Below are 15,242 nucleotides of genomic sequence, written 5' to 3'. Positions count from 1 at the left end.
GGTGCTTTCTGTCAATGCGACTCTAGGCAGTAATTGAATAATTGGGCACAAAATATCTGGAGATGCGTGGCCACGTGCCTGGTGCGGGTAATTCAAGAGGCATTAACCCAGCGCACAGGTCACCGAGCGGCTGTTCGCAGAGCAGCCCCGGGGGCGAGGGGGGAGGCCAAACAAAGGGCACGTTTTGGGGTGGGGGAAACTTCTGAGGACCGCTTTTCTCCTTCAAAAATTAAATTTTTAAAGTTGTGCTTTCTATCCCTTCCTGCAGAGAGCAGCAGTAGCCAAACAGCTCCGCTGGCTGTGTCACCCTAGCAGGGACAATCAGTGACTTTGGGGAAGGGTCTCCCCGCGCTTCAGAGCCCATTTATGTTTTAGGAGGATGCTGCTGCTCGCTCACCTGTCCTGCTTGGTGTGGTTCACGATGGAGCGGACCTTCAGCTCGCCGTCTATCTTCGGCCTCCCGAACTCCTCCAGCTTCACTTGCTGCAGAAAGCAAAGCGGGGCTGAGATCTGCAGCTCCTGTGCCCGGTATCACCCTCGACAAGGGCAGCCCAAGCCCAAGCGTGGCCCCGGCATCAGGAGGAGGACCACGAGAAGACCAGCACCCTGTCCCAGGGCAGGGTTCAAAGTATTTTGGGAAGGTTTGGGATCCAGAAAGAAAAACTCTAGCAAAATAAGCTTTATTTACAGGGGTTTCTACAAAACCAGAGCCAGGGCTCTGTAGTTTTGATACCTATCCTGACGTAGTTTTGATACCCATCCTGAACCAGGACTGGGCATATTGGGGCAGATTGGAATCCAACCCGATGGTCTCATCAGTTGGTTTTTCAGCTTGAAATGCTTGCACACTACTCAGGGCAGCACCACCACCGAGCCCCGTGAATCAGTCCACTTATGTGCTTCTTACAGGAAGAAAAATACCATGAAGAGTCACCGCTATTCAGGAAAATAAATATTTTATCCAGCTGTGTGTATAGTCTATAATTATTTCATTGCTGTGCCATGTGGGCTCTGTATACATAACACCAATCACTCCACAACTTCCAGCCCCGTGCAATGAAAGGGAACACCGAGCAGAACGTGTGTGGGATTGATCTGCAGACAGGAGTGACTGCTTTGCTAACATTTCATCTCCTGCACGTCAAAGCTGCTCTCTGCCTGCTGCAAGTCAAGAAGGAGCTGCTTAATGCCCCCATTTACATTCACGTTTTTACGGCGTACCACGTCTGATTGTTCACACAGATCAGGATTATCAAGGCTGCTTCAATCAAAACCCGTGAGCTGCAATGGCCCAGATCCCACCTGAGATTTTTTTGCAGGTTTCTCTTGAAAATTTCAAGGATTTTGCCTCCCTCTGTTAAATAATCGTCAATTAAAAGTTCGTTGTTTTCAAAGTCCAGGCTCAAAGGACCCAAACCTGCCATGCCTCTGGGAAGCCCTCGGGGTGCACAGCGCTCAGCATCTCCCTCCCTCAGCCCTTTTGAAGCATCTCAGGTGTCAGACCCCAAATCGCATTACCCCAGCGTAAAGCTGGCCTGCGGAGCAGCTGTGCCTGCAGCTGACCCCACCGCAAATGGGGGAAAAAGCTCGTTAGCCTGCAGCTCTGCTGCCGAACATTAAATTAATGGGCTCGTTCAGGGCTAAAAGCACACGAGTGATGGGGGTCGGCTGGTGCATGGTAATAGGACCATGTGTTTGAGGCCTCTGGAGTTTGGAGGTCGAGATTCCCTTTAAAATAGCTGCTTGAGATTTTGGAGTTAGGTGTGTATTGCACGTGCCATCCTCCTCCAAGGAGGCCTTGGTACATTTTCAAGAGCATGAACATCTAGGCCAGCATTTTGTCGCCTTGACCACAAAAGAAAACCTACTTTAGATAGCAGACAGACAGTTGATTTGGGGAACTCTTGGGTCACCCCTACACAAACAGCATGAGCAAAAGCAGGAGAAGCATTTTCAGTGTAATACCACCAACAAAACCCACCCTGTATCACACCCAAATCATTACTTTTTATGAAGCAACCATTTCTGGTCTGTGTGAACACTGACAATGGTCAGGGACTGTGTGAAAACACAGGGGTCTTTCTCGGGTAGCACATCCGAAGTAACTCGGTGATATCTACACTGAATTCAGTAATAACTGCACCAAAAAAACAAATACGTTCATACTGATCTAGTTAAAGTTGGGAAGAAGAATCTTCCAACTTACCAAATTTTCTATAGAACTCTGAAATTCGCTGATTTTCTTTAAAGTCTCTTTGTCTCTCTTTACTTCGTTTATGTACATGGCCAAGTCCTTAAAAGAAAAGCGAGTGTTGATTTTTATTTTCCATACAAAGCTAGCACCTCCACTAAAGCAGACAACACGTGTCCCCCGCTCCCCTTTCCTCGCACGAGACCAGAAGCAGCTCTGCAAGGAGACCAGAAGCAGCTCTGCAAGAACCCCAAAAGCACAGGGCGTTGTGAGCACAGGTGTCGCCAGAAAAAAAGGAAAAGCAGCTCAGCAGATTTCTGCTGAACTACAGACAAACCCAGCGATATCAGTCAAAGCAAAGGAGCCCATGCTGGCACCCAGCATTGCTGCCTGTGCCCCTGGGCTCCATCCCAGCACCCTGGGGCACGCTCTATGCCCTGTGCTGTGCTGGCACTGCTCAACCAGGCAGCTGCTGCAATTTTTCCCATTTCCCAGAAGAGGGCAATGCATTAATCCAGTGGTACACGAGCAGGCAGAGACAGCTCCTGCCGCGATGGCAAACCCTACACACGGCTTTCGCCTGGTGTGAGCCCCCGGCAGCACCCTTTACTCCCAGCTCTCATCACCATAATTCCCATCATCGACCTGGATAAAAAAGCTCCAAGCCAGTCTTCAAGGTCAAAACATCCACATTCGTAAAATGACTGATTTGGATCCTGGGCTGCACATTTGCTGGGAAGGGCACTTCCCCAGCTTGGCCCTGCTGGCAGCCCCCAAGAGCATCCCTAAATCCAGCGCTTCTGAACTCCAGGATTTCCAACCACACAAAAAGTCTGTTTTGGGAAATATGGAGACACTGGATGGTGCTTGCTCTCCCCTGAAAAATTCCCTGCTTGTCCAAATTTTGACCCACCAGAGAGAGAACCCTGCTCCTTCAACTGAAACTACTTCTCACATCCTTCCGACTGTATCTCCACTGCCCATTTGCTTCTGATCTGCTCCCTCCCTCCTTGTCCTCAACAACAGCTCCTGTCATTTTGGATTAAATCTGAGCATGGAATTTTTTAAGACATCCCCTCCAGGCGAGACCTTCCCCAGCTTCCCAACACAGGAAGGGTTAATCACAGATGATAATCACACGTCGACATGACAATACTCGTAACATCACCAAATACCCAACCCAGCCAGTGGCAGGGATGGTTACGAAGAACGACAAAACTAAAAGCCTCATGAAACGAGGCTGGCATCCTCCGTCAGCACTTGAGCGTTCAGCAGAGCATTTGTTCCCTTCTGCTGAGTAAATCTGTCTCACACGCAAAAGGGGAACCCAATCCCAGGATCACTGGTGGCTCGAAACAGCGGCAGCAATGTGCAGACCGGGTCTGCAGGATTTACCAGGGAACCTGCCTCACCTCCCCGTCCCCTGGGGTTCAGCTCTGTGTGCTCCCGTGGAGGGAGAACGCATGCACCGAATACCCCCATGTGCGGCTTTTTGGTGCAAATCCTGGCGCTGCCTTGTGCTAACAACCACATGTACTAAATAAAAGGGAGGTGAAGCCCTTTGGGAAATGCATCTCCAGCTGTAGGCATGCACCCCCTGCACAGCTCTCATCCTGGACAGCAGTAAAGTCTGCCAGCACGGGAAACAAAAAGGCTGGAATCTCGATGAAAAACATTACTTGTAAGTTAAGCCTGGGTTTACGAATCAATTAAAATCAAACTGCTCTGCTTCCTTCGCCCCCGGCGAGCCCTGTGTGGTCTGAATTGCATCCGTGCTCTCCTGGTGATGGGGCAGGGAAAGCAAACAAAGCTCTCAGCTTCCTCCAAAAAATGCTGACTCTGTAGTGCAACCGGACTGTATACATTTATTTATTAGCAGAGGTAGCGGTGGATGCCGTATTATGAGGCCATAAGCAGGGTTTAACAGCTGTCACCAGGTTTGTCACTTTGTCTCATCAGCCTGGACATTTTGGGGACAGAGGTGATTTGTGGCACGAGGAAGAATCCCTTCCCCTGCTCCCTTCTCTCGCCCAGAGCGTTCATTTGAGGCCACGGTCATGTATTGTGGAGAGGGAATGCAATGTCCTTTACACAACCTCAGCTAGGACGACCTACATATCGGCTCTGGCTTCACTGGCTTGCAGGGATAGCAGCTAAAAAGGTCACCAACCTTATGTAACTGCCAGGAAATGCAGTGTCATTAAAAAAGCTGAGGCTTGGAGGTAGAAAACAAACAAAGTGACCTCAGAGCAAACGAATGATGCCGGGGATGAATCCTGGGGTGCTCCACGAGAGGAAAACTGGATGCAACCATCACCTTCCCATGAGATTCTGCTGGCGATGGTCCTGCTGTGAATTTGGAGGGTGCAAGGGGATGTACCCAAGTCAAAAACATTTGGGTGATTCCCCACCTCCAAAAGCTCAACATTTTTTTTTAAACAAATCCAGTTTTTGACACAAGAATTCTAGGTTTCTGGAAACATCATTTTCTTTGAAAAAATACACTTGGGGAGCAGGCCCCTCAGCCTGGATGACGCCATGCAGGCAATGCCCCGTGCAGGCAGGGGCTGACTCCAGTGGTGCCCCCAGGCTTGCTGGTACGGCTGGAGCTCCTCCAGACCCCTACCAGCAAAAACCAAGAGCTAAATCCGGCACGGCCTCTACACACAACAGTAATTAGTGAAAAGTTCTACGTTGTCAACAAATACCAGCTTCCCTAGACGCTCAGGGAGGAAGATAACGGTGATGACTAGAGCTGTGCTGCGAAGCAATCCCGTTAAACAGCAATCAGTACACACATACACGTCCTAAAGGAGGGGACACTGCCTTCTCCCGGGCTGCCGGGCTGTTTTTCACCTACAGCTTTGCTGCACACCCGTACCTGCATCGCCTCCAGAGCCTCCTTCAGCTGCTGCTTCTCTGGGCGCTCTGACGAGTGGCTGAGCAGCTCCTGAAACACAAAAGCAGGGGATGCATGGGGTGAGCTGCCCGCGCTGCTGCTGCTCCAACCACGGGACAGGGACGGTGCCAACTTGCTGGTGCTGCAGAGACCCGTTACACGGAGCTGACGGCAGGAATTTCACACATAATCAGATTATATGCAAGCTTATTTTATATTCATTAACTGCCTCTTGTGGCTAACAAGTGCAGAATTACCCCAGGTCACCATACTTTAAGAGACGGCACAAATATTATGTCATGTTAAGTAGCTCTAGTAATTATTTCATTTGAAGGGGGGGGGGAAAAAAAAACCCTCACTCTGCATCTGGCAATGCTTCGTTCTCTACTGTAAAAGCCAAAAGATGCTACAGCAAGGATGGCAGCGGGAGGGAAGTGCTAATGCTGAAACACTTACTTTTAGCAGGAGATGGTATTTCAAAACTCTTTGCATTGGAACCACCAGCAGATCTTGCAATTTAAATTTCCCATCCTGGACTTTCAGCGTGCATTCCTATTAAAGAAATCAATAAGGCAGGAGTGAAGTAGCTGAGGGAAAACAATGACTACCCCACAATAAAAAACAAACAAACAAACAAACAAACACTCAACAGTTCCACAGCTCTAATATTTTGCTTCTGTAACCTCTGTTCTGCTGGGAAACTGCTCGCAGGCTCTGCCAGGGCTGCCACCGTGGAGGTTATCGAGGAATAACACACAGGGGCTGGACCCTAAAATGCAGGCAATCTCATGCAGCTGAGCTACCGCAGCTTAATGAGATGCTGCTCATTAGGAGAGCACGCGAGTGCTCCTAGACCTCGGGAAATGTCAAATGAAATGCATTAGCTTAACTCACCTCCTCACCGGCTTGAACTAATGCATTTTATTTGCAAGGGGCTAGGAGCAAGCACGCAGACAGTTGCTGCGGCTTTGCTGATAAGCATTAAGTCATTACGATAAGCTAATGTGATCACAGGAAGTTTTGCACAGCTACGTTCACCCAGACCCGTTTGGATACGGGGCTGTGCTAGCCCTGGACCTCTCCGTGGCCGCAGGAGGATCGGCTGAGCTGCCTCGAGGGAGGGAGCAAACGGAAAAGCACAGGAGCAAGGGGATGTCACAGCAACCAAGCCTTCAGCAGAGCACGCAGCTCAGACTGTGAAAGCTTGATGCAAAATCCAGGGAAGATGTTTAAAATAATTACCGAATGCATAGCCTTATCCCCGAATTGGGTTGCTACTTCTGTGCAAAGAGTCAAGGGGTATTTGCAGAAAACAAGGTAAGGCGCAAAGACAGCCCCGCAAATTCGGATCAGCATCAAGACGAAAGCAGGAATCAGAGAAAAACTGCAGCTTAAACAGCACATCCCTCCTTCTGGGGCTCCTTGGAGCTACTCAGCTCCTGGATGTGCCCCTATTTACCCCAAGCCCTCGTGCTGGGGCAGGAGGACAGTGGGGAAATCAAGGCACTTGTGCAGGACTCGGGTTTGTCTCTGACTATCCCCAGCACCGCGTGGGACCTCGGGAAGGCAGCTGGGTCCCTACGCATGGATGCTCGATGCCTTTGGGTTTCTACCAAAAGAACAATTTTAGTCCTGCACACAAATAAAGCTGCCCAAGTGCTTTCGTCTGGTTTAACCCAAGGGTTGGAAGAGGAAGAGGCAAGTACGGGGTCAGGACAAGAAACACCCCAGCTCTGCTCCCTCTTGCCTCCCAGCTGGGGTAACACAAGCTCAGCCCCCAGCCCTCAGCTCTCACTAAATCCAGCATTTCCAATACGCCAGCAGCTCCTGCAGCCCTCCCAAACCCGTGGCGGGGTCCGGGGAGCCCTCGGCACCCCCAGGCGCTCACCTCCACCTTCTGCCGCACGTCCTCCCTGTTCGCGATGAGGTGGTTGAGCGTGGTCTGGGCGTACTCCATGTGGCTGCAGTACTTGCCGTAAATCAGTAGCCTGGGGAGGGGGAAATCACAAATTTAATCAGAAACACTCGCTGGCAGTTATAACCCGTTATAAAAGATCTATGTGCACGTATGTAGTGGGAGGACAAGGTGAACGGCTACTCCCCGTGTAACTGCTTAGTATTAACGCTCTTTTACTGCAGCGCTTTTTAACGCTGAAATCTTTTGGAGTTTGCAGAGCTGGAGGCTGTTGGGGCAATTCGGCAAAAGGGGCTCTGCAGCCCCATTTCTGGAGCTACGGCAGCTCCTGCCCCAGCTCCTGAGTGCCAGACCGTGACCCCAGCCAGCCCAGCCCCTCATCCCCCTGTGTCTGGGGCAGAGAGACAAATCCCTCTTGCAAACAGTAAAAGAAATACAATGCTTTGGGCCACTCTGACCACAGCGAGGGGCAGCAGATGAAGGGAAATGCATGGAGGGGGCGAGCGCTGAACCCTGCAGCCCAAGCACACGCCTCGCTGCAGCGGCTCTTTTGCTGCGAGTCAGCTTTTTCTCAAGATTACAACACCGACATAATCCCCTCGATGTCTTAATTGGTGCTGTGCCTCCTCGGTCACGATGCTCTCTGGTTTTCTGGCTACGCCACACTACGGTTTGCAAGGGCTGAGCGAGGGTGTGCGAAAGCAAGCAGCTTCCAGGCACAGAGGTAAAAAGGACCAAACACCAACAAAGATCGATTTCCTGAGGGCATTTCCAAATGTGGCTGCCACCAGACCTTGCAAGGCTCAAGCCTATGTATTTGTCTTTGTGATCATCTCCTCCCCCCCAAAATACTTCTGCTTCCTGCGTCCCGGCCGCTCGCAGCCCAAAAAACAATGGCACTAATGCGCACACCTCACGGGTGCTCCACCAAATACAGAGGAAGGCAAGAAACTCTCAATTCTTGTGAAAAGCTCACAATTGGAAGCGGGCGGTAATTATTGCACCTCACCAGGGAACCAGAGGCTTCGAAGCCCCTTGAAGCCCAAGGACGTCTTCCTGACAAGTCCCAGCAGAGCTTCAGGAGGGCAGCAGCACGTTGCGTGCTTCTCGTGGGACAGGCACAGGGACCCACCTGAGACCATGAAAGGGGGGGGACTGGGGGAAAGAAGGCTGTGACAGCCTTTGGAAACACAGCACAGCTCTGTAAGGGCACCCCGGGCTCTAAATCTAAACACCTGACACAAACAGAGCGGTCTTGCTGTGGATTCCCCCTTCTCCTCCATTTTGCTCATTAATCCTACGTGACAGGTTTGGGTTTTCCCCCCGCCTTCCTCGCTGTTAACTGCACGGCTGCTGATAAGACACGGATTCAGCCGGGCGCTGTAACTCATCCGTTATTCCGGGGGCCTCGCTTCTCGATGGGGACGATCTCCAGCACCTGCCCCGGTGTCGCTCTGTAAACGTGGGACCCTCGGACCCGGCGGGTAATTGAATGGAGAGATTTATGGGCTCCGCAGTCCCCGACCACGCCGCAGCCAATACAGATTATTCTTCTGCCTTTTCCCCTTGACAACTTCCGAGCGGGCACAATAATATCTATCTTGCCAGCACTTGGAGAGATTCGGAGAGGCTTTGGGAGCATAAATTCAAACCTCCAGCTTTCACAGAAAGAGATTTACAAACTATTTCCTTTAAGAAAAGAAAATCTGCAAAGCAGAACAGCAATACATCATTTTGCTAGGACCTCTCCGAGGATAAGGACAGGAGCAAGAGCTATTTGTCATGGCTACATTAGATGAGGAAGGTCTCAGCGCAGGGACTCTGGAAGCCCACATTCACTTCTCAGTGGGGCAATGCCATCTCCCCATGCGAGCTCGCTGCCTCTTCCTGCACCCTCACCTCCTCGCTGCAGCAGGGGACATCCCCACCTTCCCCCAGCCCTTTCCCCACGGAGGAAAGGATCCTGTCAATTTAGATCAAGTTGCTCCAAACTCTTCTTTTCCACTTTTGGGAGCCTCTTCTCTTTGAAGGGACTGGCGCCGTTCTCAGCTTAAAATTTGTCTAAGTATTTCACAGCAGGGCACCCCTCTGCTGCGGCCGAGCTCACAGAAGCAGCAACAGGGACACTTTGCTCCACTCCTGCAGTGCTCTGAGCTGATGCGCAAAACCTTGTTGTGACAAATAGAAAAGTGGTTTCTTTTTTTTTCTTTTTTCTTTTCTTTTCCTTTCTTTTCCTTTCTTTTCCTTTCTTTTCTTTTTTCTTTTCTTTTCTTTTCTTTTCTTTTCTTTTCTTTTCTTTTCTTTTCTTTTCTTTTCTTTTCTTTTCTTTTCTTTTCTTTTCTTTTCTTTTCTTTTCTTTTTTCTTTTCTTTTCTTTTCTTTTCTTTTCTTTTCTTTTTTCTTTTCTTTTCTTTTCTTTTCTTTCTTTTCTTCTTTTCTTTTCTATTTTCTTCTCTTTTCTTCTCTTCTCTTCTCTTCTCTTCTCTTCTCTTTTTTTCTCTTTTCTTTTCTTTTCCTCTCTTTTCTTTTCTTCTCTTTCTTTTTTCTTTGTCGTTTGGTTTGTGGTTTTTTTTTTTTTTTTTTTTTTTTTTTTTTTTACCAAAAATTGCTGTAATTGGCCAGATCCTGACCTCAGCATCTTGCAAGCTCCTAGCTCCTGTGTAGCCATGCAGGTCAGCCCAGGGATGCCCACATCCCTTCCCTGTCCCCGCCTGCACAGCTCCATCCCAGGCTCAGGAAAGGATTCCTGCCTGGGGACAGCACTCATGTGCACAGAGCCGAGTCAGGAATTAGGAAATTAAAATCACCTAAGTGGGCTTTACGAGCATTTTAAAGTTATTTGCATTCTTCTTTGGAAACTTTTTCCTTTAATCCAAGAAACATTCCCTTTCTCAAAGAGGCACTGTGAGTGATGGAATATCTGACCTTACGGTGTATTATTAATGCAGATGGTATTTCTGGAGTTATTGACTTCTGAATGGCATTTCTATGTCTAGACACTGGTTTAATCACAGTGAAATAACACCCTGGCATGAGTCCACAATGAATCAGGCCTTTGATTAGTGTTAAGGATATTAAAGGCTTTTATTAACCTTGTCTTTGTGTTCGGGGGTACTCCCGCTCGCAGCTGCCAAAACACAGAACCTATTATTTTTGCGAAAGCAACTTTCACATTTTTCATCATTCCATAGGTGCGGGAAAACGCCAGTGCCAAACATGGGATTTTTATAGCAAACCACTGCTTTTGACCAGACAGACGTCTCTCTGCAGGGCCTGATGCTGCCATGCTCCAGGCCCTACAATCCCCAGCAGGGCTCGCAGGAGAAGACAACATTAAAGCCCATGCAAGTGAGAGGGGTTTTATTCCATTCTGGCTCACCGTAATCAAAACCTTCCCACCTTTATCTTCCTGTCTCCCTTCTGCTACACCTCTCCCAACGTGTTGTATTTAAGGGCAGGCACCAAGTGATGCTTCAGCAGCCCGAGAGCCTCTAGCTGCTGAATTGCTGCTAGGAAATTGGTCTGCGACACGCATGCAGTTGGGAACCTTAGTTTGTTAAAACCAGAGTTGTCCAAAGGCTGAGTTTCCTCTTTACCTCTCTTTGAATTCCAGAAATACTTTTGCCAGGCTGCTTCCTCCAGACATCATAGAGACGTCGATGGCTCGCAGGAAATTGAAGTGCACTTTAATTAGGTCCTAAAATGAAGAAACAATCAATACTTTAAACACACCTAAAGCAAGCGGGCAAACAGAGCCTAAAGACATGCACGTTCACTTCTTCATCAGGCAGTTGTTTTCTCTTCTTTTTCTTTTTACCTGTTTTTAAAATAAGCCATCCTGGTGAGATCAGCCCTAAACAGCCATAAGTGCAAGGCTGCAATTCAGGTAGGACAAATGCAAGCTGACAGAGCTCGACAGCAGGAGTGGAAACAGCCCCCCCGATCCCACGGTGTTCCCAGAGCAGCAGCGTCCAACCTTTCTGCAGGAGACACATCTCTGCCACACCGCCCTGCCCTTCCTGCCCAGCTGGGGGCTTCCTCATTTTTCTCCATCCTGCCTACTTCTGAAACAGCCCTGCTATCTTTCCAAAGCGTTTCTAAGCACAGCTAAAATACACACAGGCCTTGGAACATCCGCTGTATAAAATTATTTTCTTACCTAGAATTCATATAATCCTCGACTTTAATAATAAGCACTTAAAAAAATCTCCCAAACCCATTCAAGCTCTGCAGCAGAGGAAGGACTGAGCTTGTTCATGGGAACGCATGAATCTAATGTGCAATCTGAAAGTCTTCTCTTAAGCGGGAAGAAAGCTAAGCTGCCGTGAAAAGAGCAAATATTTAAGCCAGCGCTTGTGTTGTTACCTCCAAATTGATGAAAATAGCTTCCATGTCCTGGGGAGTCAGTACCAGCTTCAGTGGGTTCATGTAGTTCTGCAAGAGGCAAGTGGAAAAGGGATTGAAATTGGAGAGTGAACAAGTGTTGTTTTTTTTCTGCGTAAGGGAGATACTTTCCTGTTTCACCAGCTGCATTTACCTTGGCAGCTAGATGCCAGGTTTTAATGAATTTGTGCATTTGCAAGGGGCCCGTCCAGCAGGGAAGGTGCAGGGCACCCCAGTGCTACCACCTCTATTAAACTACATTTTATTTATTTTATTTTATTTTATTTTATTTTATTTTATTTTATTTTATTTTATTTTATTTTATTTTATTTTAATTTTATTATTTTACTTTATTTTACTTTATTAACCTGCTAGTTTTTCCACCACGTTGCAGCTCTTGGCTGCAGCTGTGAGCAGCTCTGAAGCATCTTTGATTCTCTCCCTAGAATTTTGCCCTTGAAAAAGCATAGCTGATATGATTACATTGGAAATGCCTTTCTGAACAAATACATATTAATAGAAATATCCACATTACTTGTAACTACAAAAAAAAACACAACACAGATGCGATGCACTGGAGACAGGACCCTCTGGCCCTTAACACGTTGTCAGAACCTGCTACGCCTTTGCAAGCGGTTTTGAAGGATATCAAAGCAATAACTTAACTCTTTTTTTTAGACAGAAACAGAGGGTTTATGGCTGTTTTCAAAGAAAAAGAGCTATTTGCACACATTAGGACATTTGGTTGTAAAGTGGGAAATGTTATTTTATTGCACTCAGTTCCGTGCCCAGCTCCTTTGCAGGAACTTGCAGCAGACTGAGGCAAACAATTGCAGAAGGGGGGAAACAAAAGCGTTAGGGTGATGAGAAATAGCAGCTTCATTTTCACTATTGTTCTTCATTTCTGCCACTTTCCTTGGAGCAGAAACCACCTCCAGGCTCTGGCAGCACCCATGACTCCACCGTCTTGCTGCGGCGTTCGTTTTATTTTAAAAGAAAGGCACAACAATAATTTACCAAACCCAATTAAAACCCATGAATTCAAGCAGTGGAATGTTACTTTTAATCCAATTAGCTTCAATGACAAGTCAGCACAGCTTCAGCACTTTTGAAAAACGCCCAGAACAAAGAAACTCCTTCAAATTATTCAGTGGCAATCCAAGAGATAAGATATCTGCAACCACAGCTCTTATCAGCGAGACCGGCCAGGATGAGCGGAGCAGAAACCTCTTACCCTGGGGTGGGGGGACACAGCAGGGAATTTTTCAGTTTATTTCCAATATGCAGTGATCAGAAAAAAATATGCTGTTCAGCTCCTGCAGTTACAGGCTGCGCGCTTATGCTTGTCAGGATGGGTTTTCTGCGTCCTCCTCCTCCTCCTCTTGCAATTTAACATGTGAGTGCACCGATCCTGCCTCGTCGCATCTGCCAGCTCTCGCAGCAAGAACTAACACGGCAAGATTAAGGCAGGATGGAGTGATGGGGTGGAAGGCAATGGCGTAAAAAAGGGTGGCTCGGTTCTTACCTTTTCTATGTCTTCAAGTGTTTTGTAGTATTTGGCCTCGGTTTCTTGGATTTCTAGCAAACAGCAATTTCTTTTGTCATCTTCTGTCATGCCCATTTTCTAGAAAAAAGTTAAAGTGATGCATGTTCAGATAGTCCTAATGGTGCTTCACTTTGGCCTTCAGGGATGGCAAAGTTGTGACAAGCACGAGTTAGGATAGGCAGAGAAGTACTGGTATTGGTTTATGTTAAAGGAAACTATTTTTATCCAAAAAAATTAGGAAGAAACCCTGGCTCTACTATTCAGGATATTTCAACATAGGCAGCATTGCATTTTTTCATTTATTATAGCTCCATCACCAAAGACTATCGGCTAAAGAATAAATGAGAGAGAAATGCTCTTTTCCTCTTTTTTTTAATTTTTTTTTTTGCTTAAGATGAAAATCACAGCAGAGCCTAAATGGGTCACAAATAATACGTTAGACTTCAACAGATCCCCTGCCAGGGCTGCCAAGTCTCACGATTTTAGGTCAGATCTGATGCTACACGTGTTGTTTTCTTTCTCAAAGCCCCAGCTCCTGGCGTCCCTTCCCTTACGTTTGTAAAGAGGAGCTGAGGCGTCGTGGTGGGAGGCGAAGCACGTGTTAGTGCCGAGTTTGGGGGGTGATTCAGTCGGTGGTTTGATTTAATGACCATGCACGGGAAGGCACATCCTCCGTGTGCCTGCTATAACCCCCAGCTCGGACCTAGCAGCAAACCGGTGTTTTAATCGATGCGGCTTACCTGCATGTATCTAATCTGAAGCATGCAGAAATACAAGAAACCAATTAGCGTTACACACTCGCTATGGCAACAAAGCTTAAAAAAAAAATCCAATATCGAGACAGAAACGTGGGTGATTGTATTAAAAATAGACTCTTGCTCAAGGGCAGGGAGGAAAGGAGTTAAACCACTGACTCCACTGCTGCTCAGCGGTGCCCAAAAAACCAAAACACTGCAGGGGACACAGAAAAACTGTTCTCACTGCCCCTAATCCGGCACTACCTGCCTGCTGGGCACCCGCGTGGTGGGACCATTCCCTCTTTTTGCCTTCTGCACGGGAAATTTCTACCCAAGGACAGTCCTTGGCCCAACTGGCTTCTAAAATTGATGGCAAAATGGTAAAAGCACTGGTGGCCACTGGGCTACGCTGACATCGGCATCGCCTCCGGTGCCTGTGAGCAGCTCTGGGCGCTTTGGCAGGGGTCCCTGGGGATGTTTTGTGCCCAGCTCCTTAATCCAGGCAGGTTTTTGGAGCTCCTCGGGCTGCAGACAAGGAGTGAAGAGATGAAACGCCTCATCCAGCATCGTCACAGCCTTCACATGTGGCCAGACTTGGTTTTGGTCCCCAAGCTCCCAGCACCTGCCCGTGTGCCCGGTTGGGGTGTTTAATGGGTCAGCAACGCGTGCGCTTATCCTGCTGTGCTGCGGGGAGCTCTGCACCACGGCCAGCTGCTGTTTGCCAGCAGGAGGCAGTAACTGGGGTTTACACGAATCCAGAGGTGGCAGATAGGGGATGGGAGAGAATCTGGAAGCCTGTGCTCTGATGGAAGGCTCCCTTCCAGCTCTGCACCAGTAAAAACCAGTGCGGCCCTTCTCAGTGGGGACGCAGGCAGCAAGGGGGGGCTGAAGGCACCTCTGGGGAGATGCAAGAGCCACCACCACCTTCCTGGACCATCCACGGAGCAGGAAACTTGCACCAGAGCCCCTTGGAGTCAATGCAAGTCCTTCCACGAGGTCTTGCATGCCTCACTCCTGCTTTTCCCCGCTGTCTTTGGGGGTGACAAACGGGGTCGGCTGCTTCTCCACAAAGCCCCACGGGGCCCTGAGTCCCCCCCACTCCAGGAATCCCAGCTGTGAAAACTCCGAGCACCCAGACAGGAGCAGGAACAAGCTCCAACCCACGTGCTGAACCCTCAGCACACAGATCTGCCAGCCCGGATCTAAAAATACCATCGCACAGGGCACGAGGCTCGGTGATGGAGCACGTACGAGCCCCGTCGCCCCCCGAAGGGGCTGCAGTGACACACGCTGCGCTGGCTCAGCAGCAAACGACTATTTTTAGCTTGTCTTCTACCATTTGGGCTTATTAGCTCTCCTTCCCCTTCCTCCTCCCCCGACTCCTTCAGACGATGTGATGTGCTGGAAAACTCCTCGGAGAGCCCCCTCTGGGCCAGCGCCATCCCACTCGGCTTATTTTTACCTCTGGCAAGGCAGCTTGGCTTCGAGGGATGATGCAAAGTGATTTGCTCCCCTGCAGCAACCCCCGTCATCTGTGGATCACTCCTCATTTAATTCTATCCTCAACCCCCA

At 48.7% G+C, this 15,242-nt stretch overlaps 1 protein-coding gene across 4 annotated transcripts in view; it reads right to left on the bottom strand.

Annotated features, from left to right (window-relative positions):
• VAV2 (vav guanine nucleotide exchange factor 2) overlaps nucleotides 1-15,242 on the bottom strand; it is a 126,775-nt gene that overhangs the window by 12,371 nt on the left and 99,162 nt on the right. For all 4 annotated transcript variants that reach the window (XM_048052021.2, XM_066981004.1, XM_066981005.1 and 1 more), the window contains 8 exons: nucleotides 12,913-13,011; nucleotides 11,370-11,438; nucleotides 10,601-10,701; nucleotides 6,979-7,078; nucleotides 5,547-5,642; nucleotides 5,073-5,141; nucleotides 2,207-2,293; nucleotides 398-483 (listed from right to left, as the gene is read on the bottom strand). In XM_048052021.2, the coding sequence (XP_047907978.1) occupies nucleotides 398-483; nucleotides 2,207-2,293; nucleotides 5,073-5,141; nucleotides 5,547-5,642; nucleotides 6,979-7,078; nucleotides 10,601-10,701; nucleotides 11,370-11,438; nucleotides 12,913-13,011 (707 nt within the window). The remainder of the gene's footprint in view (nucleotides 1-397; nucleotides 484-2,206; nucleotides 2,294-5,072; nucleotides 5,142-5,546; nucleotides 5,643-6,978; nucleotides 7,079-10,600; nucleotides 10,702-11,369; nucleotides 11,439-12,912; nucleotides 13,012-15,242) is intronic.

The sequence above is a fragment of the Anser cygnoides genome, chromosome 20, assembly GCF_040182565.1.
Source record: "Anser cygnoides isolate HZ-2024a breed goose chromosome 20, Taihu_goose_T2T_genome, whole genome shotgun sequence".
In the NCBI taxonomy this organism is placed as follows: Eukaryota; Metazoa; Chordata; class Aves; order Anseriformes; family Anatidae; genus Anser; species Anser cygnoides.
Note: the sequence above shows the minus strand (reverse complement) of the source record. Positions and strands in the feature narration are given on the sequence as shown.